The 23992-nt window shown below is 30.4% G+C and overlaps 1 protein-coding gene across 2 annotated transcripts in view; it reads right to left on the bottom strand.

Moving 5' to 3' along the window:
- Positions 1-6591: 6591 nt before the first annotated feature.
- The window catches only part of LOC107446800 (probable G-protein coupled receptor No18), a 116311-nt gene continuing 98910 nt past the window's right edge, over positions 6592-23992 (bottom strand). For both annotated transcript variants that reach the window (XM_016061569.3, XM_071188483.1), the window contains one exon: positions 6592-8620. In XM_016061569.3, the coding sequence (XP_015917055.1) occupies positions 7193-8488 (1296 nt within the window). In that variant the 5' untranslated portion in view covers positions 8489-8620 and the 3' untranslated portion in view covers positions 6592-7192. The remainder of the gene's footprint in view (positions 8621-23992) is intronic.

Raw genomic sequence — 23992 nt, 5'->3', positions numbered from 1 at the left:
TCTTCCCGTTGTGATATTTGTTTTGTTTAGGAAAGTAAAATTTTTAAGCAGCTATCTTGTTATTTAAAGTAATATAATGTTACGTGTAATTGCATTATCTACATAATTAATTTCTACATAACACGATTTCAAAATTTAGCAAATATCTCACTGTGCGTAAAAACGAAAATCTGTAAGTCTGTATGTGCCCTAATAATTCGAGAACAAGAGTACTGATTTCCATCGTGTTTAATTCTACAGTTTTCAAATATCTATGGGGTGGTTTGTAAACAATCCCCACTGCCCAGCGTAATTCAGTTTGGGCTCAATATAGAGAACACGAAACTCCTTTATGACTGATTGTCTCAGTTTTAAGTTGCCCTTATTTCTTCTAAATGGCTTCACTGTTTTTTCCCATGTGGTCTATGGTTAGGATTCGTGGCTTTCACCCACGAGGTTCGGGTTCGATTCCCGGCATGGGAAGTTTTTCGTTCCGGGATAGCTTGGTTGGTAGGGCGCTGCGGTTCCATGTCCAAGAGTTCGTGGGTTCGATCCCTGCCGGACAAAGATTCTCCGTATAGTATATGGTGACTAATGCACATTAAATCTGTCGGATCACAAATTCCTCCATGTTCCCTTAACAAATCATATCTCTGGGGTTACTGATCCCGGATTTTCTCTTTGTCTTCTGAATTGGGATCAAAATTACAAGGCTACGGAGTTGAACATTAGTAGTCGTAAGCCTGAAAATTATGTCGGCTGTTTACCGACCGTAATAAAACAAAATAAAATAAAATGGCTTCTCCGAAGGCATGGTGGTGCAGGGGTAAGAGCGCTCGCTTCTAATATTAAACTCTTATATTAGCTCTCTTATATTAAACGAATATCTGATGACCACAGAAGATGAAATTCCAATTGTGCTTCAGATATATTGCAGTATCTTAAAGAACGCAACAACTATTTATGTGCTTTCAGAAAGGCCAGATGAATCCTGTGACCTTTTTTACCTCTTACTCCAATCAATAGCAAGTGAAGGATGATGGTGGTAAAGTAAAGTGACTCAGCAGTACTCAAAGAAATTAATCGACTACGATGCTAGATGTCTTTCACTAACTATAGGCTATTGACTACATCATTTACAAATAAGCTTGGAATTTAAACAAGATTTATTCTTGTTCTTCATAAATAATGGTTTTTTTATTTATTTTTTTTTAGTAAAAAAGAAACTAAAACTGCATATCATTGCAAACAAAATCAACTTCTTAATTTTAATGCATTTAATTATAGTCTATATGTTACGAATGAATGACAATATANTATATATATATATATAACTTTTGGTAAAACTGGGTAAAATTAAAGATCACTAATTCTGATTAGTTAAACCCCCAATTTTTCAGTCTTTAAGTGACTTTAACTACTGAACTGCTATCCAAGTATAGTTCGTTCACCAGGAGTTGGCACTTGGCTCTGCCTTCATCACGTGGTATTCGACTATACTATTTCTCTACTTTTGGGAGAAGGATGTGAACAATCTTGAACAAGGTTGCTAATTTGAGATCGTGTGGCAAAAATATTTATTACGTAATCTTTATGTGTACTTTTTTTAACATTAAATATTTCATAAATTTGATGATATTTCTGTGAATAGTTTGTCCTTTTTGAGACACTTTGCTGCAATATATTTATTTATCTGGAGCAATGGTTACCAACTAACGGCCCGCGGGCCACATCCGGCCCGTGAGTCCTCTTTTTGTGGCCCTCGAACTAAAATATATTAGTTGTCATTTTTTTGCGGACAATTTGCGCCAAATATCTATATGGGTTCAAAATACTTTTCCTTCGTGAAAAAAAAAATAATTCTTCGTTTCTGTGAAATTTAGCATACCAACGGTGCAAAAAAATTTATATCTCTGGTGAAAATCTACTTCTTATTTTAATTTGTAAATCAATGCTTTTGTTTTGTACAACTTGATGAAAATATGACAGTAATATTTAACGTTCCTTCAAACATAAAAGAGTCCTATATAAAATTTTGATAAAGTTGCGGCCCGCCATTTGATTGGTGTTTTTAATTGCGGCCCCGGCTTAATGTAAGCTGGAAACCCCTGAGCTAGAGTAACGAAAGGCACAATAACAAATGATAAGGCGAAGTAAGTGACTGAAAAAGAAATCACAGTCTGCCTTTGGAGAGCATTAAGGGTTGTCTCAATTTCAAGTGCGGAAAGTTTCTCCTCTTACTCTCGAACCAAAAGGAATTCGCCGTCCGAGGAGGTAGAGCCAAGTGCCATCTCCTAGTGAACGAACTATAGGTTAAGAGCTGTAGCCCCAATCTAGAATACACTTTATTACCATGCGATGAACTTTAAAAGGATCGGTGTAAGCAATACCGAGCATTTTTCTTCAGACATAAGAACATTGGTGTGGGAAATATTGGGCTATTGACTTCAATCTTAAACAATAGTGTAATGAATATTAATAAGGTACAAAACTCGTTTGCACTATACTAGGTAAAGATAATTAATGTGTCATCTAATTATGAAATATTTACCCCGACCTGCCCCAATTTAGGGCATAAGGGTAAATGTTTATTAAACATATTATTGTGTCATCTAATTATGTATTGCTTTGTACAAATATGAGTCTGACGTTACTTCAACCTTCAACAGGCACTAATGAAGTTTTAATACTAATTTTATTAATTTGTAATTGTGTTTCCTAATGATAAATGATTTATTCCACTCAAAATATTTTGCAGCCCAAATAGTGCCATGCGATTTCATTTCTGATTTTGGGATATAGCGTTTTGTAAAAGTGGCAATTAAACGAAATATTTTTTTTTTAAAAAATTAGACTTTTAACATTATAAAAGACATTCTGGAAATTAATTATATATATAGGCTGGGAGTAATCTGCGGATTTAGGGCACAAATCTCTTAGACTTGTGTCGTTTAAAAAAAACTTTTTGCGCTGAATATGCAACTTTAACTGAAAATGGCAGTCTAATGCTGATTTATTTTTTATGTAATTCAGTCGTCGATTTTAATGAATCAAGGGATATTTTAGAAAATAGTTGTGTAACCTGCATTTTTATGACGTAAATGTTTTAAAAAAGTTTTCTTTCGCTAAATACTTAGCATTTAAGTCATAATTTTTTTAAAAAAAAAATGGCATTTATAATTGCAGTAATTTTTTAAAAAAACTTCTACGCTTCTTAAGGACATATTATTTTCCTTAAAACAGTATTAAAAATAACTGGTGTTTTTTATCATTTTAGTGCAATATTTTTAATGAAACATATTGTTCTGCTCTCTTAATCTCTGATATTTCAAACTTGTTAAATAAAAATTTGATAGATTTATAGCATATTGGCTTAAAATATTCTAAAAATCAGTTTTCGATTTTTCTCCACGTAATATTAACAGAATTAAATCTACCTCAAAAAAATTAGTTTACATCCTGCAAAAGATGCTATTAATTTTGGACCATAGTAGCATGACGTTACGGTGATAAAAACTCTTTCAGATATATATCATATTTTTAAGTTTCTTTTTCATAGATCTGACAGGCACAAGATACTTTTCCTAATGACAGATTTACTGACATGTGCGGTCTTTTGAAATTGCCTGCCAAATAACCTACAACCCTGAAAATGTTTCTTATTCTAGAACTTTTGTCTTCTTTTTAGAGTCAAAATTTTATTTCCTTATAAGTTGCGAGATACATTTAAGAAACTCTAACTTTTGCATGTTATACAATGCACGGAAAATATTCGTCAACTGAGAGAAAAAGAAGCAAAAAATTTTTGCACCAAAATAATTAAATAATTCATCTAATATGTATGTATACTAATGTCCCATGAAAAAAAATATTCCTTAAATTTTAATTATGTTGTTTTTATTTCTAATTTAGCAAGCTAATCTCGCCAGCCATTGGCCATTTATGATTTCGTCTTTCTTTTGACAAGGACCATCGCATGGGTGAAAGTACGTTTTAGCTCAGAACTCCATGGATAGATGGCAGCACCACTCATTCGAGAGACCATTTCCATAATTTAGACTTCGATCTGAATGGGAAGGAAATTTTCTCCAGACCTCCGTACTCAGCGACTATATATATATGAAAATGTATAATGAAATTATAGCCTTTGCATACTATATATATATNTATATATATTAATAACAAAGAGAGGAATAAATAATATGATTCTTCGTTGATCTATTTTTAAAAAAAAATTAAAAGAATCAGCTTCATCCAAAACCTCATAAACACCTATGCAATTGATGCTACTCTTCTTTACTTTCGCATTTCTATGAACTTTTAAAACAAGATAAGCACAAAGCACTTAGAAATAGAATTTCTCTAAACATTCGAGCTCTCCCCCGATTCGTATCCCGAAATTCTTCTATTTTATGTATACTTATTGCTAGACTTAGATTTTTATAGCTCCATCAAGGGATTTCCGATCTAAAGCAAACAATAAAAACCTACTTTTAACGTGACTAAAAGCCCTCGTGGAATAGTTGTGTAAGAAATCTTTGGAAAAACTCTCTGCAAAATATATATGAAAAGAAATACTTGATCATTAATGTTTGGTTTCGTTTGACAATGTTCAGTGGTTCCTTTTAAAACGAAGCTTTTTGAGGAATTTTAAAGAACATGAGGAATTTTAATTCAACAGGTTATTCAAAAAGTCTGGTATAACAATGTGTAAAAAATTCTATTATCTGGTGAATTTTAAAGTGTAAATTAAGGCTTAGTTTGTTGCTTATTTTAAAACTGTACTGTGTCAAAGCAAGTTAAAGTACAATCCCTGACCATATTATTACACGCACTATAAGATTATATGTAAAATTATAATTATCAGGTGATACTATACTGTTTTACGTGACTGAAACCGGTTTGAACTTGTTTACATTTGTGTATTAGTTGGTTAAATTAGACTACATGTAATATAAATTCGGCGATTGAATAAATTAGATTTATAAATTATTATAGAATATTTATTATATCAGGTATTATACTTGTATTAGTATATTATATTTATCAGACCAAAGGATTAGACGCACTGTGGTGTTTTAATAATTGCATGTTTTACACGAGTTTGTATGCACACTTTTATACTAAAAAAATGTAATGGGTTTTAAATCAGGAGATTTTTTATATACTTCCTATTTGTATTTATTTTTAACTTATTGCATTACAATGTTAACCAATCGATGCGAGGACGTAAAATAATGCAATCTGGTCTCAGCTGCGTAAAAACAATAAAGCGTAAACTAGTTACACCTGATAACTAAGATTTTACATAGAATCTTATAGTGCGCCTAATAATTAGGCCATTGTAGTTTGATATTTATTAATAACAGTGTTTTTTGAAGTGTCTGAAAACAATAATGTCACAGTTAAAGTGTCTAAGACTTGAGGCGAAGTTATAACTTTAAACTATGCATAACATCGTACCTTAAAGAAGTATCTGAGTTTTAGTTTAACTTAAATATTTTTAAAAAAAATTACTTAATTATTGAACAAATTGCCAATTATCAGAATTATCAATATCATTAAGTAATTCTTAAATTTTCGAGATTTTATGAGCTCAGGCGCTTCTTGAAATATAAAATAATTTCAACTCAAACTCTTTTCATTTTCACGAAGCAGTGACAATTTGACATTTCTTCATATTGACATTTCGTGCCATATTCACATAGAGGGGCCTGACTAAAGATAGGCTAAACTTGACTTAATAGTTATGAATTTCTGATGAAAACTCACAACAGTTATGGAACTATCGTGATAATTTCTTTAAAAAATGTGGTTTTAAGTTTTATATCAATAAAATCAGTAATATTTGCGATATTTTTTCTATTTACTAAGAATAAAAATTTTCAGTTGCTTAGTTTTTTATTAGCGTTTTTAATAGTGGTTGAAAATTTAAAAAGTTTTCTAAAATCTAAAATTTTAATAGATTTGCATTTATGTTTGGTTTAAATAATTATCTTCTGATTAAAATATTTATTTCAAATTTAATCTGTAATTGATAATAAATTTTGAGTTATATTAATTTGATGTTCATAAAAAGCGCATAAAAAAAACAAGTGAAAAGGAATTGTTTTAGCTTCGTTAGAAGTTCATTATATGGAAAAAAGCTTTCATGGGTTGTTTTTAAATTAAAATTATAAATTTATTTTTCAAATCGAGATTAGTTTGAATTACTCTATAAATTTCTCCCATTCCTTTTTTAAATTCTCAACATTTTGCTTACAATAACTGGACTTATTTGATTTACAAAGTCAGTAAGATCTTTCGTACTTTATTGTTATTTAATAGTGGAATTTTTTATTTCTTATTTATTTAAAATTATTTTAAACAAATAAAAACAAATACAACAGTAGATTCGTTAATGATCTACTGTTGACCAATGACAATAGATTTGAATATATTCTATAGAAAACAAACCGTTGCTTTTTTTTTACTATTTTAGTTTCGTATTTTACCCTTTTTTATTTGTTCATGTGCCATTTAGTTAGAGTTACAAAATATCCTCTTTAAATATGAACTGAAAACATTTATCGTTAGTCGGATTTATTCTTAAAATAAGAAGAGACAAAATTATCATTCATTTTATTTAATAACCAGTTATAGTAAACATTCAACAAGAAAAAAATATATGAATTACAAGAGATAATTTATAATAGAAACAAGATAAAATGTATAACTATCAACAGTAACACAAACAACTTAATATCATTAAATAAGAATCTGCAAGGTCTCAGGTATATTTAGTTAAGGTGAAAAAAATATAATTTATATAAAATTTATACAAACTTTCTGTAGATAACATATTCGTTCTATAACTATAATTGGCGGCTTAATGTAATTATAAATGATTTAAGATACGTTGTTTTTAACAAATGATTTATTTTAACTTTATCAGAAACTTAAAAATATGTTTGACGTGGGCAATTCTTATTTTTCAAATGTGCCATGCTGTAATTATTGCTGATCTATACGTATACATATAATGGATATAGCACTTATTATTTCTATTAGTTGCAAACTGTTATAAAACATATAACATCAAATTACACTATTCGGACAATTGTCCTTTAAGAGTTAGCAGGTAACGAATATAGCGACCGGGAAGGATGCTTCCTTCATTTTAATATCACTGTTCGAAATTATTGCCCGGAAGAAAATTTTATTCCAGTTTTGACTACCTTCTTCGGCAGAGAATTATTAAAAATGCTTTCCTAAAGTCCATATTAAATACAGTATATATTACTGGGTTTAAGGCTGAGTTAACATAACCCAGCCACGTGACGAAGTTCACAACACGTGACGAGACGTAACAGGTTTCACAAAATGGCAAAATGACGTACATTAAGAAGAAAGGTAGCCAACACAAAACGAATACGCCCATAACGATTCCTAATACTCTGGCGGCTCTCCTCTCCTTGGAAAGGCATATTTTTTGCTTCTCTCTCATATAGTGTCTCACAGTAGCAGTTAATCTAGGGTTGCCATCTGGAACCAAAGTTCGACCAGGTCGAGGATTCATTGGTGGTGGCTTTAAAGTGTGATTGTCGGCGAATTCTGTCGTGGCGACTTCCTTATTCGCTGGATCTTTTTCACTCTTTTCGTCTGAACCTTTGTTATTCGCCGAGGATGAAGTCGAATCATCTGTGACAGCTATTGTGCTGATTTCTGATTGTATCGATTTCAGAGGTATCGACGACGAGGCTGTATCTGGGCTTTTTCGCATGGCCGCCAACTTGGCGGCAGCTTTAGCCTTGCTGCGAATCCTCTGTTTTGCCGCTTCAAAAATCTTAATGTAAACGACCATCATAATTGCTAAGGGAATAAAAAACGAACCGCTTGCCGAGAAGACAACGTACGCCTTTTCTTCCGTCAGCATGCATGGTGTATCATCCGCGAATTCTTCTGGCCAATCGTTCCATCCTACGAGAGGGGGAGCCGATATGGTGAGACTTACTCCCCAAACAGCTGCTATCATCAGCATGACCCTCGATAAAGTACGCTTGCTCGCATAGTTTATTGGATCGTGAATGGCCCAGTATCGGTCCAATGCAATTGCACATAAGTTCAGAATGGAAGCTGTGCAACACATCACATCGCAAGTCAACCACATCTTGCATACGGACAATCCGAATTTCCACTGAGCCATCAGTGTGTAAGCTACGTTTAAAGGCATCACCAGAACGGCCACTGTGATATCTGCTACTGCCAAAGACACTATGAACATGTTCTGGACGTTTTGTAGAGGTCGATAGGTAAAAACAGACATAATGACGAGAATGTTGCCTATGACAGTAGCTAATATTATTATGCTTAAAATGAGTGCAGTAGTTACAGCCTCGATGGTTGACATAGGCTCTTCCAAGAACTCAGTCTCAGTGCTGTTGTCAACATTTTCAATAATGTCTTCCACGACGATATCCATTGTTAAGTATCCGTCATGTATAAAATATAGAGAAATGTTACTAAGCATATCATTGTAAAAAATATATCACAATTTCAAATATTTTAATTATCCCCATACGGTTACATTTCAAGTGAGCTTTGCTTGAAAGATTCATCTTTAGATTCAACGATCCTTCAGCTAATTGTGATCCTTTCATTCCTATAAATAGAAATAAAACATAATTAACAATGTTCATGGTTTCACAATAAGTGCAATTAAATAAATATGAATATTTGAAAAAAAATTATAAAATAAGTCAGAGCTTTCTATCAAAATATTTATTTGGGTTTCATTTGGCAGACATTGGCAAAATATTTTAAGAAAAAATAATTCGCAATGTTTTGCATTTCGTTGAGTAAAATCGAATAAAATGCAAATTGGTTTACGTAATTTTTTTTTAACCTTAAGTTAAACTTTTAAATTTTATGTACAATAATAAGAAAAAGATATTATAATATATAAAATTAAACTTTTAGCTTTCTGGAAGATTTATGATTTTTATACATTTTAAAATTTCCTGTTAGCAATGTTCAAATATTTTAGTTTAAATAATGGGCAAATTAAGTATTGCAAAATTATAAAATAACGATTATATCGAATCAAATCGAAAAAAGGAAAAAAACCCGAATAAAAACAAGCCATACTACACTGTAAAAACTGTGGTGTAATATCTCTGAAAATCTGAGGAAACTTTAAACACCGAAAATTCAAAAAGTTTACATCAAGATCAAGCGCCTTTGCACTAAACAATAAATATTTTTGTTCCTGAAAACTCCAATCTTAGAGCATCTGTAATTGCGTTACGTCATCAAACATTCTCCAATCAACGACGAGTTGACGTTTGTTGACTTCAATGATTTCAATCTACTGATATAGCTAAAATATCGCGTTAAAATATGTATGTATGTTTTTAGTTTTGTAAAAAGGACATTACTATTTTAATTTTCAAGTCTCTATAAACTGTATTTAATATTTGAATTAAGTATAATTTCTATCTGTACCTAGTCTGTTACGTCTAGTTCGAACTAGTCTTAGCATTTTGTCTGTGTTACATGTAAATGAAACTAAATTTGTTTATGGAACTAATTTTATTATAAGTATTAGTATATGCATGAAATCTAAATTACTGATTCTTACTTTATATTGTATATAACTAATTAAATATAACTTCATTGATTCTTATTTCTATCATACCTTACTGTAATTATAAATTTGAGTAACACTGGAAAATAAACTTGGTAGTTTATGCCCACAGTTATAAAGTTCGTTTATCCAAAGATAATTCTATGCAAAAAATACTTTTTAGTACATATTTATTATTTTTTTAATAATTCATTTAATAACAGTCGGAAAAAGCTTTGCATTGAAAGGTATAAAATTTTTCACTTCATTTTAAAGAATGTAATTTTATATGGCAAAATAGAAAAATCTGAGCGAAATCGGTCAAGTAATTCTTGTGAAATCTAACTTTAAAAACACTACTTCCTTAAAATTTTTTTTCTCAGAAACTATTTGACCGATTTCGCTCAAATTTCGTATTTTGCCATGATGAACATCTCTTAAAATAATGTAAAAAATTGCATACCTTTACTGTTCAAAATGTTTTCGACTCTTATTAAATAAAATAATAAAAAGTAATAAATATAAACTAAAAGTTATTTTTTGCCAGGAATTATTTTTGGATGAACGAATTTCATAATTGCGTGCAAAAATTTTTCATTTCGCTTGAACAGTTCTCGAGATATGGGGAAATACGCAAAAAGTAAAATTAACGTTAAGAGGTAACTATTGGGTGCAAATCAAACTATTGTGACAATATTTCTCAGGGTGTGGCTTTCCCACATGTTTTGGGTTCGAATTCGTAGAAAAAAAAGGTATGTTTATTCGGAGAAAATACGTTTTTGTATCTGATTTCGTAACTTAAAATAACATCTGCACTAATTAATTAGCATATTTAAGGTCACCCAGTCGAACCATTAAGATTGAGTCCTAAAACGTAAAAATTCGATCGTTAGATCGAACAAATGGTCCGTTTACTTTCTTTGCGCATTGTACACAAAATAAGTGCAAAAATGAACTGTGAACTGCATCAATTTTGCTTTATTTTGTTACAAATACGGGTACTGGACTATTTTTATGAAAAAAAAATCTTGCTGCTTATATTAGTAACAAATTTTCCAAAATGTATGGAAATTTCTCAGAAAGCGTGACGAAAACACACTGGATTTAATTTTAAAATTTAATTAATTTCTTATCGTAAATTTTAAGATAAATGTCACAAATTAGAAATGCGATATCTGTTCACAAATCCTTATTTAGATTTGTTTATACGAAGCGAGAAATTTTAAAGACTTTATCAAATCGTGAAGTACACTTAATTTCATCATTTCTCTCAGAGGAATTAAAATGACAAACGACGTTATTCACTTTTAGTTCATGCTCACGTGATCCAGAATATATTATTCCTTCCCCAAAAAGTCAGTCTGTCGGAATCACCGCCACTCAACACTTCAAAATGATATTTTCGAACAATGAATCTTGTTTGGCGCGATCTTTTCCAATAAAAGTCAGCAAATTATAATGAATCCTTTGGCAAACAAATTCACGCTGTCGGCGATGGCATTATGTTAACGCAATTAGGCAACTAAAGTTAATATACCTTTCCCGCAAGGCTTGCCACTCTGGATTGGCTTTTGTTTTCTCAAGAGGCCGCCAAAAGGCTCTTGTTTCATGCTTGCCCAAGCATGCTTTCGTGACGTATCACCCAGTCATTGGTAGAAAAATGAAAAACTCAATGAAAGCGCCTTCTGGTGATCAAAATAATCTACTTTAAGTCTAGGTAATGTTATATTTAGAAAAATAAGTTTGATGAACTTCTTGAGAAAGGAAGACAAATCAAACTAAGAAAACAAATAATAAAAACGTTGCTTAAAATAGAGAAAAAAAAATTCCATTTTATTATTTTCGAGGCTTTAAATATTATATATTTTCTTTTTCATTTATGGATAATATTATGTGAAAATAAAATTAAAGAAAAGTACTTAAAGAAAGAGAAGTATGTTTAGCGTACATAACGCGTATGGAGCTTAAAATAAAGCAGTGATGGCAAACGCAAGAAAATAAAATATCTTAGCTTTTTTGTAACAACCTGAGTTCTGCAAAATCTGAGTTTTTGTGATTTTAACTCATATATGTAAGAAATAACAGTAAATTTTAAACAATCTCATCACAACAAAATTTGTTTTGTTTTTTCAAACATCGTGTTAGCCCTCGTAGATACAATAAGTTTTCAAGGAAATTTATTTTAAATTTTGTTTTGAAATTCCCGGAAATATAACAAATAAGGCGAAGAAATTTTGGATTCATTTATTTTCTTTCTTTCTTTCAATACATCTATCTGAAGACTCTGATTAGAATACACCGTTCTGATTGATTTTTTTCTGCAGTAAAGCAAGGAAACAAAGATTCTGAAGTAATAAAGAACATGCAAGGTGTTCCGTAAAGACTGACCTTAATGTGGATTTTTGGAATCTTTATCAAAAATTAAAGCATAAAAGTGTACATATTTTGGGTCCAAAGTAATATTAAATAAATGAAATAACGAAAATGTTAACGAAATTTGACAAGGTTGATTTTCAAATTTTAGGAATTTTTGAAACTTAAATGGTCATAAATTAAGATTAAAATTGTTATTTTTTTTTGGATAAACATCGATTCCTGTCTAGGTTTGTGCATATTTTAATAGTCAACATCAAGATTGAATTAATAGTGGGGCCAGTGGGGATCTGATAAGTCTTCACGAAACTAAAAAATATAAGGTATGTTACCGGACAAAATTTGTAATATTTATACGAATTTACAATTTTTTGATAAGGTAAAACAGCATCCAAATAGGTGATTAGCATAAAATTACCTTGGAAACATCAATGAAGGAAATACCGAACAATCGGTTTTTATCTTAAAAGAATACTGGTGTCGAAAATACCGGGTAAGTGTATACCAGACAATGGCCCACGCATTCCTGCTATAGGTTATTATTAATAATACGTTGGTACTTACTAAAAATCTATCGATTATTTTAATTTAAAGATACAAAATAAAATTTAAAGCCCCTTTTGAATTAATATATTACTCTCAAGTAATGCAAACAAATCCTTATCATATTAATTAAATGTACATTTTATACTTTGCAGGTTTGTCATTCGGCTTTGTGCATAATGCCTTAGCAATATCTGAAACGTTTAATCAACTCAAACTTCATGGAATTTCAGCATTGCATTCAATTTTTCTTGAAAACACACTGTTTTAACCTTCCTTATTTTTGTCAGCTTTAATATTATAATATATTTTAAAATTATTTATTTAAGTTTATTTAAGTTTTACTATTGTTAAAAATGATATCAGATTTGTTATTTTAAACTGGTAACAGACGATTTTACATGTTAAAAAATTTTTTTACGACCATGTATGCTTTTTTAGGCTTAAGATATCATGGCTAAAATATAGAACACAGACTTAATTTGAATAGAGAAAGTAGTTAATAACGCTTCAATTATTAACTTAAGAAAGTTGATAGCTGGCAGGATAGCATGAAAAAAGTACCCACATTTGGAAAACCGAAAAATCCTCTTAAGTAATCCTTCAATTCAAGATTGTTTTTGAAAGAGATAATTCATAAAAACAATATAAATATCGGTAGATAAAAGTGTTAGTTTTATCTACCGAGTAATTATAAAATTGATTATCTTTGGTAACAGACCTGACGTAACACACCTGGTAATTTTTCTCTTATTTTGAATAAAACAAAAAAAATTAATATCTCCCAAGAAATTTCAAAAGATTTCTAATATTTCTTCTAGTTTTATTATAGAATACATATGCGTTATAACATCTGAAAAATAATATTAAATTAAAGTTATTTTATGGATTAGAGATTAATAAGGTTTAAAAAATACATTAACTTTGTCGTTTTGGACAGCCGATTTTCTAAGATTGCTATTTATTAAACCTTTATATAAAATAATACGTTAGACAAATTTGTAAAATGTTATTCATTACAAATATTGATCGTATGTATTTATGGAAAACATAAACATTTAAGCCAGCAGATTATTAAATTACGAAAGAAAAAAATAGTCTTATTGGACATCAAAATGTCTCAAATTTGAAACCCATTCATCAATCACTGTGGAGGAAGGCAGATCAAATAAACATTAAAACAGGTTTAATTGGAAGTTGTAACTAGGAGATGATTCTGAAAATCGATTTTCAATTGCTCTTTGTTTTCTCTCGTGGGGTCTTTTACTTGACAAAGTCATTTATTTAAATTTCTGACACATTTAAAAGTGAATAGATGAAGATTGTATTTCACAGGAAGGAAATATTAAAATCATTGAATTAAATCGTTTATACCGTTATGTACTCTGCTGTGTCACAATTGTGTAATAATTAACCAATATTCTTTAGCAATTCTAGCAACGCTTGACTTTTTAGGGACAATTTATATTGCTTTAAAATAAGTCCAATATATTTTCTTAGCTATTAAATGACCTTTGCAACTTTGTAATAGGCTCTTCTTGTGTATCTCAAATGCTTGCTTGCGTATGCTTGTTAAGGCAGAGGGGTGCGATTGTTCTTGTTTTCCAGTGACGTCATTTATGGCCAAGAATTCGACATCTGCCACACCCATTACGTCACGCCCGTTTATAGAGCGAACCCATTCATTCATCCACAGATCGTAATTTTGATCTGAATCAGAGAACGATCAATCTCCAATTCAGTACCCCCAAAGGTATTGATTTGTTATGGAAACATGGAGGGCTTCGCGACTCGACAGATTTAACGTGCATCAGTCACCATTTTACTATACTGAGAGTCTTCGGCCGTCGGGGTTCGAACCCTCGGACATGGGCCCAGCGCTCTACCGACCAGGCTATCCCGGCCGTGTATCTCAAATCGTTTACATGATAGATAGTTCGGAATTGTTTCTCAATGAAAAATCGAATTTTAATAGATCGCAGCTTTGCAGTTTCATAATTTGATCTTCTGGTATATCTAGCATTGTTTACAAAATAGTTTAATACAGACTTTTTTATCAGTGAAAAGTTTTCTTTAAGTATAGCGAAGATTTGCAATTTCATAATTGGCTTTTCTCATGTATCTCGTTCACTTTTCAAGAAAGAAACTTTAAAAGGTCCAATAATCAATTTTGTCAAACAACGGTTGAAATCAATTACCCATTTTATTTTATAAAAAAATTATAGTATCAAAACATAATTTTTATAAATAACAGCTGTCACTGTTATACACTTAATGGAATAGAATTCGTCTTCAACGGGATTCAATTTATTATTTTTATCGTAATTCTCAACATTGAATAAGCTGATCAATTATAATCGAACAAAAAAGCGATTTGTAAATCAAGATTATCTTTCCAAGTATCTTAATAGATTCCATCTGAAAAATAAATATTTCGCATACTTTAAATATTTCCATTCAAAATTCCAAATGACATTTTTACTCCAAAACTTGAATCACATTCAGCCGCAGCGGCTGTTACATCATTTTACTATCAATTCAATTTGGAAGGAAAGGCTGAGAGATTTCTCAATGCTCTCAATTTTATATTGCATTTTAGATTACTTCCTTCTAATGTTCGCCATTTTGCTTCAGAGTGTCAAGGTAAAGTACTTTTGTAAAGTGAAGACTTCGCGAGTTGCACGAAAGCGACTTTGGGAGAAGAATTTGCAGATCAAAAGAATCTTGTGGCCAAAGTGAGAAATAAATGAATATTTCATAAAGCTCTTCGTCTAACATCGAGACTTTCAATAACTAATATATCGGTGCTTAATACGGTAAAGTGACATTCTCATTTAAGTAGAAATAAAATATGCAGGAACTTTTAGCGGTTTGTAAGATATGTACAGATATTTAGTTAAAATGCTACTTAAAAGTTATTTAATGTTGCTATATCTGAGGGGAAAAAACTTGCTCTCAGGAATGTAATAAGTAATCAATTCAGATATTTTATGGATTTAAAATTATGAACTTAAGAGTTTTTATTAGCTTTTTTATATCCGTCGTTGAACAACCGAAACAATTTCATGGGATTACAACTACTAATGTTCAACTCCGTAGCCTTGTAATTTTGAACCCAATCCAGAAGACAAGGGAACTCCTGGATCGTATATTGGGAGAAAATGTGCCTTCGTGGAGGACTTTTTAATGGAACCTACCCACATTTGCGTTACATGGAGAGGAAGACTTCGAGAATCTCCCACGGTCAGCCTGAAGGCAAGGGGACTCTAACCCATGATCCGTCTACCACTAAGGATATTTCACGTCAGTACTGTGGTCGGTGCAAGCTGGAGGCGGAATTCGTATCGACCAGTCATGGCAGTGATTCGAACCCGATTCACCTTTTTGGAAGGCAAATGCTCTATCCCCTGAGCCATTATGTCACACACGTTAATTGAAGATTATAACAGTTATCAATAACAGAATAGTTGAGTTATCTCAGAGTTAAAATAATCGCTTTTTTTCTTCGGATCAAGCTAATTTTTATTTTTACGATTTCGGTTAAATCATAAAAATAAAATTTTTCCTGAATTTCACAAGCATTTATTTACGTTCCCTAAAAATTAAAAAACACGATTTAAAATTTTTGACTTCGAAAAGAATTAAATTTAAAAATTGCGATTGAAAATAACCTTTTTTCCCCTCATAATTCCCCTCCAAACAATACTTCCTCACCAGTATTCCCGCTGGTCTATTTAACTATGATCTTCTTAGCTCTCCTTGTTTGCGGGTGTTCAGAAACCATTTTTCACGAGAACGACCAACCTTCCTTCACTGTATAATAACTCTCAGGGACTGACGTTGAAGTATGAAATTTTTCACACTTTTGTGAATAGAATAGAACATCCCTGCAAAACTCTTAGAACTTTTGTCAAGTTTTCTAGGAAATATGAGACCGTGCATTCCCCTAATGAAATATGATCCTTTCCTAGAAAGGAGAGTTTTAAAAAGCTAGAGAATCATAGATTTCGATATCCTATTATTATATTCATCACATTTCTATACTTCTTATATGCTTCTGTAACTTAAAATTAGGGAAGTCAGTGGCTAATGTGTACGTACGTATACATGAAAAGAAGCACTCTATTTTTTTTTCAATTTTCGAACTTGATCACTAACTAATAATATAAAACTTTGAGTGAAAATAAACTCTTTTTTAAAAAATAAATTAGACCATATCTAATTACGTATATACTTATAAAAGAAATGCAAGTGAACTTTTTAAGTTTTTTTTAAATTTTTTTCTGGTTTAAATTGATTCTGATGAGTTTAATTGATTGATTTTAACGTTAACACACAAAAATAGTATAAACATGAGCTAATGAATTAGAAAACTTAGATTAATATGTTATTGGATCTCATTTTGCCCTGATAACAACCCGAATTCATAAATGTATCGATTTTACAAGATTCTGGGGTACATTTATGTGCTGAGAATACCATGCATTGGCTACACAGTCCCTAAGATCCTGTAAATTAGATTGAAAAGTAGATTGTTGTCGAATTTATCTTACCAACATGTCCCAAACAATTTCTACTGGGTTAAGATAAAAGCTTTGCGGTGTTAAGAAAAGGCGTTGGAAATTATTGTTGTTAATTGAACCAGTTTCAAAGGTTTCTGGCACTATATGTTGTTGCATTATCGTGCATTAAATTGTACGTCACATTCGAAGTAACACTGCAAGATTACAGGATGCAATTGATCTGCCAATATGTCCAGGTATTACAGGACTGCTTTTTCTTTTCGCTCTAAAAACATCAATACCTCACTTCCATACAAGTAGAGCATGCCACACGCTATCATGACAGTCTCACCACATCCTTTACTGCCAGCAAGAATTTAAAAAAAAATCACACATATTTCTAAACTGTTGGCGAGTGTGTATCATTGAATGATTTACAAAAATTTAGAATTTTTTTTCAAAAATAAGTTTTATCAATCAACGAAGCCAATCAAATAATTGAAATTACAATCATGTTGCCAAATTAAATCGAAAAATACTCTCGCGTATTCGGCGCTACGTATGAGATATGTAGATGAAGATCATATTTCACTGTTTATCGTACTTCACGATGTTTGAAGCAATAACATATCATTTTACTTTTATTAAAGTATATTTTACATAAAACTAATTAAATTATGTTATTTTACTAATTGCTGACTGGTATTGTTGACTTGCAAATGACTGCAATTGCTACTCAAATAACTGTACAAATTATTGGACTATTTTTTTTAACATTCTTACATGAAAGTTGTATAACCTGATATATCCAATATTTTAATAACTTTTAAAATAAATATCAAAGGAACCAAAAAAATACCTTTGCTAACAGTTTCTTTCAAGTTTTAAAAAGTATATCATTCCAACGGAAAAAAATACATATCGTGAAATATGCATATCAAACGTTTAGGGGTAAAACATAATTTTTTTTCTGCTACCTTCAGAGAAATTAAGTAAAACAGAAGGCTGTTATATATACTCAAATAACAGTATAATTTATTAAACTATTTTTTAATATTTTTACATGGAAATTGTAACTGATATATTCGATATTTTAATAACCTTAAAAATAAACATGAAAGGAACCAAAAACGTAACTTTACTAGCCGTTTCCTTCATGTTTTGAAAAGTATATTATTCCAACGGAATAAAATACATATCATGAAATGTGCATATCAAATGCTTTGGGGTAAAACAGACTTTTTTTTTCTCCTACCAAAACCTTCAAAGAAAATAAGTGAAACAGAAAAGAATTTGTTTTATGTGTTTCCTTCTTATTTGTTGTTTTCTTTTTTCTTCTTCCTTCGACACTCGGTTTGTTAGGTAGATTCGTTTTTGTTGCTCATGATTCATCTGATGTTGTTACTCGATCGCGCAATTTATTCATCATACGTATGTTTAGTCAGTTTATTTCTTCAAATCTATTGCTTTGCTATGAGGATGTATTCCTTCCATTTTATTTTCTATATGGGAACCATTGTAAAATGGATTTATAGCTTTTTTATGCAAATTTATCTCAAATGCTTACACATTTGAATTCACGAACCTGAAATACATCCGCATCGACAACAAACATCGATTTTCTTTAGAGATATCTAAACATTGTTTGAACTTTTTAATGTCTTCGTATTATTTTCTCTAGGGAATGCATTTATTTCAAAGAGTGTGTATAGTAAAATTTTTAAGATACATTTTGTATATATGTATAGCCGATTTATGCTCTACACTCGGACATTGCAATAACTACATTGTCTCATTTAAGCATTAAAAATGAGATACGTTAAAAAAAATCGACAACAAACGCTGTTTTTCTTTAGAAATATCTAAACATTGCTTGAACTTTTTAATGTCTTCGTATTACTTTCTCTAGGGTATAAATTTATTTCAAAGAGTGTGTATAGTAAAATTTTTTATGTATGTATAGCCGATTTATGCTCTACACTCGGATATTGCGATAATTACATTGTCTCATTTAAGCATTTAAAAAAAAGATAGGTTAAAAAAAATCAACAACAAACAACATACATCGATTTTTTTAAGAAATATCTAAACATTGTTTGAACTTTTTAATATGTTCGTATTGTTTTCTCAAGGATACACATTTATTTCAAAGCAGAGTGTGTACAGCAAAATTTTTAAGATAAATTTTTTAAATATGTATAGACAATTTATGCTCTATACTAGGACATTGCGATAATTACATTGTCTCATTTAAGCATTAAAAATAAGATAGGTAAGAACAAAAAACTCTACATTAAGCAACAAACGTTGATTTTCTTTAGAAATATCTTAACATTGTTTGAACTTTTTAATGTCTTCGTATTATTTTCTCTAGGGTAAACATTTATTTCAAATCAGAATGTATACATAGCAGACTTTTTAAGATAAATTTTGTAAATATGTATAGACAATTTCTGATTTACGCTCGGACATTGTGATTACTACATTGCCTCCTTTAAGCATTAAAAAGAAGATACTTAAAGAAAAAACTAAACTAAAATCAATTAAGCTTAATCATAACAGAATCTTGAGAATAAATTAAATTTCGGCAAATTAAAAACTCTGCATAATCTTAGAGCACTAGTTCATTTTTATGCAAATAAATCTTGTTTTATTCATAACTATACCGATTCCTTGATATTTTTCAAATTCATATCTTTGCTGTGCAAATGATTTCAATCCCCCCCCCTTCATCTTGCAGGCAAATGATTCTATCCCGATTTGCCTCCTACAGTCATCGTTGTCAGTGTGACTACCACGGTTTCTCGTTTTCTCTCTTAGTTTTCCTTCCATTTTTTTATTTATTGGTGACTGTACCACTTCTTGTTTTCACAAGCTGTTTATGTTTACTGTGTCGCTTCTTGTTTTCAAGCTGTTTATGTTTTCATCATTAACGTTTTGTCATTCTAACGAGGGTTGTATTTGATCGCTCGCATTCCATATTTCTTCCATTTCACTTATGAAGCATTTTATTCATTTATTTTTTTTAAAAATTAGTCTGAATACCTTGGGAAGATTCTTGCAGTTTCATATGACATTCATTTCAGGTGTTGAGAGGTGATACATTAAATCAGGTGACACATTAAATTAGTTGATAAATGCACTATAACAGTGCAACTGAACATGATAATATTATGATAATAATTTGATAATATTTTATACGATTCAAACGGCAAAAACCACGGGAAAAAACCATCTGATTTTCTTAAAAAGTAGGTTTAAAAATTGGATAAGTCAATAAAATTTAAATCGCATGACTTCATCGTTACGAACACAAAACAACGAGTTTAAAAAGAGAAAAAGAAAGACAGTAAAAGAGAAAGAAAGAAAACAGTGATCAGTATAAATACAAAGCTGCATTTGAAAAGAATCAAGTTACTAGCTTTAAAAAATTACACGTGATTGTTTTTAAGTTGGTTTAAAAATTGGATAAGTCAATAAAATTTAAATCGCGTGACTTCATCGTTACGAACACAAAACAACGAGTTTAAAAAGAGAAAAAGAAAGACAGTAAAAGAGAAGGAAAGAAAACAGTGCTGAGTATAAATACAAAGCTGCATTTGCGAAGAATCAAACTACTAGCGAAAAAAAATACACGTGATTTTTTTTGAAGTTGGTTTAAAAATTGGATATGTTAATGAAATTTAAATCGCATGACTTCATCGTTACGAACACAAAACAACGAGTTTAAAAAGAGAAAAAGAAAGACAGTAGAAGAGAAAGAAAGAAAACAGTGATCAGTATAAATGCAAAGCTGCATTTGCAAAGAATCAAACTAATAGCTTAAAAAATATACGTGATTTTTTTTAAAGTAGGTTTAAAAATTGAATATGTTAAGGAAATTTAAATCGCATGACTTCATCATTATAAAAACATAACGAGTTTAAAAAGAACAAGAAAAAAAGAAAGACACTAAGTCAGAAAAAAAGAAAAAAAAAGTTTCAGTGTAAATATCAAGCTGCATTTGATAAGAATCAAACACAGAGATTTTAAAGAAAACCAACGTGAATTTCATATTCTTAAGTTGGTTTAAAAATTGGATACGATAATGAAATTTAAATCACATGACTTCATCGTTGCAAAAACACAATGAGTTAAACAAGAAAAAAAGAAAGAAAGGCACTGAGTCAGAAAAAAAGAAAAAAAAAGTTTCAGTGTAAATATAAAGCTGCATTTGAAAAGAATCGAACAGAGATTTTAAAGAACACCAACGCGATGTTAATTTTTTTAAAGTAAATTCAAAATACAGGAAAATTTATAATTGACTGAACAAATTTATTCATTAAAAATCTTACTCCAAAACATTTGAAATAATTCCTGAGACAGAGAATGAATGTACACACACTTGTCCTACAAAAGACCTTATTCCCGTCACGATTCAGTAAAACTGAACCGGCTATTCTGTTCCCGCCATTTATCCGAGTGCATAGCTTAGCAAATGAACTCCACGTCATTTCGAATTCGCCATCTAATCCTCCAGCACATTACGATCAGAAATATTTTGCTAGGCGCTGGTCCAATGTGATTGTTGGATTTCTATGCCCAGTGTCCGGCATCGTTATCAGCAAGAGGTATTGAATATCTGCTCTCCAGTCCCAATTCATCTTCCTTTATGGCATCTGTGAAATAATTACCCTCAGACATGATTAGCTTCCGTTACTGACCACTCAGCAATACCATTTGAAATTGATGAGCCCGCAGAATGGAACTAAAAATGTTTGACATAATCTCGAACCGGCGGATGTATTGTATGTTAGATTTTCCAGAATGTTTGTAATAAGAGAGGAAGTATATAAGTTAGGTTTTGGGGATCAATGGCTGGGATGTTAATTCTGCTAAATATTTCGTGGATGAGAATTCTATTCTTCGAGTTCAGAGGTTTAGGATTTATTCTTAGATTTAGAGGTTTTGAATTTACTGAAATGATGCCTGTTAAAACATGTCTTTAGTTGCATTAATTTTAATTCCTAATAGTAATTTATGAAACCATGGAATGGAGTTAAAAAGGTTTGTTGAAAGTTAGAATTATAATTTTTTTTATTTAAATATCAAACTATTTTACTTACGAAACAAAATAAAAAATTATTTTAATGACAAAAAACAATATCTCTTAGTATATTTGTTTTGAAAGTTTAATTTTTTTTAAAAATGAATTTAAATTAAAAAACAATAAAAAGTGAATGAAACATTAAATAGTTATCAGCCTTTTTTTAAAAAAAGAAAATTGGAGATAAAATTCAACCATCTCAGCTAGTATTTGCTCTCGGAAACTTCTTGGTGGAATGTATACAGTCAAACTATCACACCACGAATACTCATATGTTGGGAAGTTTTTGTTCGTTTATATTTTTAAATGAACTGAATTTTTAATGGGACAAATTTTACCCAAAGGGAGGATTAGGGGATAATATGAAACCTATCCAGGGTCTTCAAACGTGCTCTTTAATTTGAGTTCAACTTTGTTTTATTAGAAATTTTCGAGATGATTTCTTCCTAAGTAAGTCTGAGTCTTACTTACTACGAACAGCAATAATTATCACTTTTTGGTTCCAAATTTCTCCAGCGCCTAAAAACAATTATGGAATTAAAATCATGGAAAAAGTAGATAAGTTATGTTTTGAAAAATATAACTGGGTATGTGTTAAATCTGACAAATATTTCGGGTATGGGAATTCGATTCTTCGGAATTTTTTTTAAGTTTCAATGTTTTCTGGTCAACTGATGTTTATTAATGCTTGTTCTTAATTTCAATAGCTGAAATCCCCAATATGTTGTAATATGTGAAACCATGAAATAGAGTTAAAAATCTTTAATCGATTGATGAATTGTGACTTAAATTTTTCATGAACAATTGCAAAGATAACTAAAAGATAGTATTGGTGTAATATAATGATCCTGTGTAATCTGCTACATGATATCTATGGGATTGAGCCAAGTGAACTTTCTTGGGAGCAAAAAAATTATTTCTTTTAATATCATAAGGTCTTATGTTTTCTTAAGCAAAAACAAATCATTATTTTCAATATCGTATTTATAAAAATTACAATGCTGAAAAATATGAAACAACTTGAATAACTTTTGATTTAACGAACGGATCTTTACGTTTTGGACTCTTAATGGTTTGAGGATTGACATCAAATCTGCTAAACAATTAGTGCAGACAATATTTTACGTCATGAAATCAGACACAAAAACGTATCTTCTCTAAATAGACAGATTACTTTCGGACCCTTAAAATATAGAACGGAGCCGCAAAATCGGAAATATGTTCCTAATCGTTTGATTCCATCCTAATAGTTTGATCAGGGGAGCGGCGTAAACTTATCATCCCTTAATATTAATTTTACTTTTTGTGCAATTCTGTATAATTGTATAATTTTGTATAATTGTGTAATTGTTTAATATTAATTTGTGTTTTTTGTGTATTTCGAGAATTTAAAAAAAATTGAAAAGATTTTTGCAAAAATAAATTTAAAAATTGTCATAAAATAAATTTAAAAATTGTCATAAAATAAACTTTATCTATAATCTTTTATGTGACTATCTGAACTATTTTATCAAAAAATTTAGTTTTGTAAATGTATATTTCTTATAATTATTATCATCATAACTTGCTTTTAAAACAAAAATAAAAAGTTGAACTATCCAATATTATTTTTCCAATAAGTTAAGTATTTATTTATAAAGCAGGAAATATCTGAAAATGGAGTAATGACATAAAATGCCTTTATATCGAAGTTGTATTCGTATAAATGGACGTATTTTGCTTTTAAACAGATCATAAATAGTTTCTTTTAGAGCTTATTTTATTTGTGGTAGAAAATAAACCTCCTTGTAAAATGGTTTATTTCCTTTTGATGACACAACGTCGATAAGTACCGTTCGTAACTCCAGGAAAAACAATTCATCATCTCAATTACATCCTTTTAACGATGTCTTAAATCATAAAACC

The sequence above is a fragment of the Parasteatoda tepidariorum genome, chromosome 1 (genome assembly GCF_043381705.1).
Source record: "Parasteatoda tepidariorum isolate YZ-2023 chromosome 1, CAS_Ptep_4.0, whole genome shotgun sequence".
NCBI classification, from domain to species: Eukaryota; Metazoa; Arthropoda; class Arachnida; order Araneae; family Theridiidae; genus Parasteatoda; species Parasteatoda tepidariorum.
The sequence above is the reverse complement of the archived record's forward strand: the minus strand, read 5'-3'. Positions and strand labels throughout refer to the sequence as shown.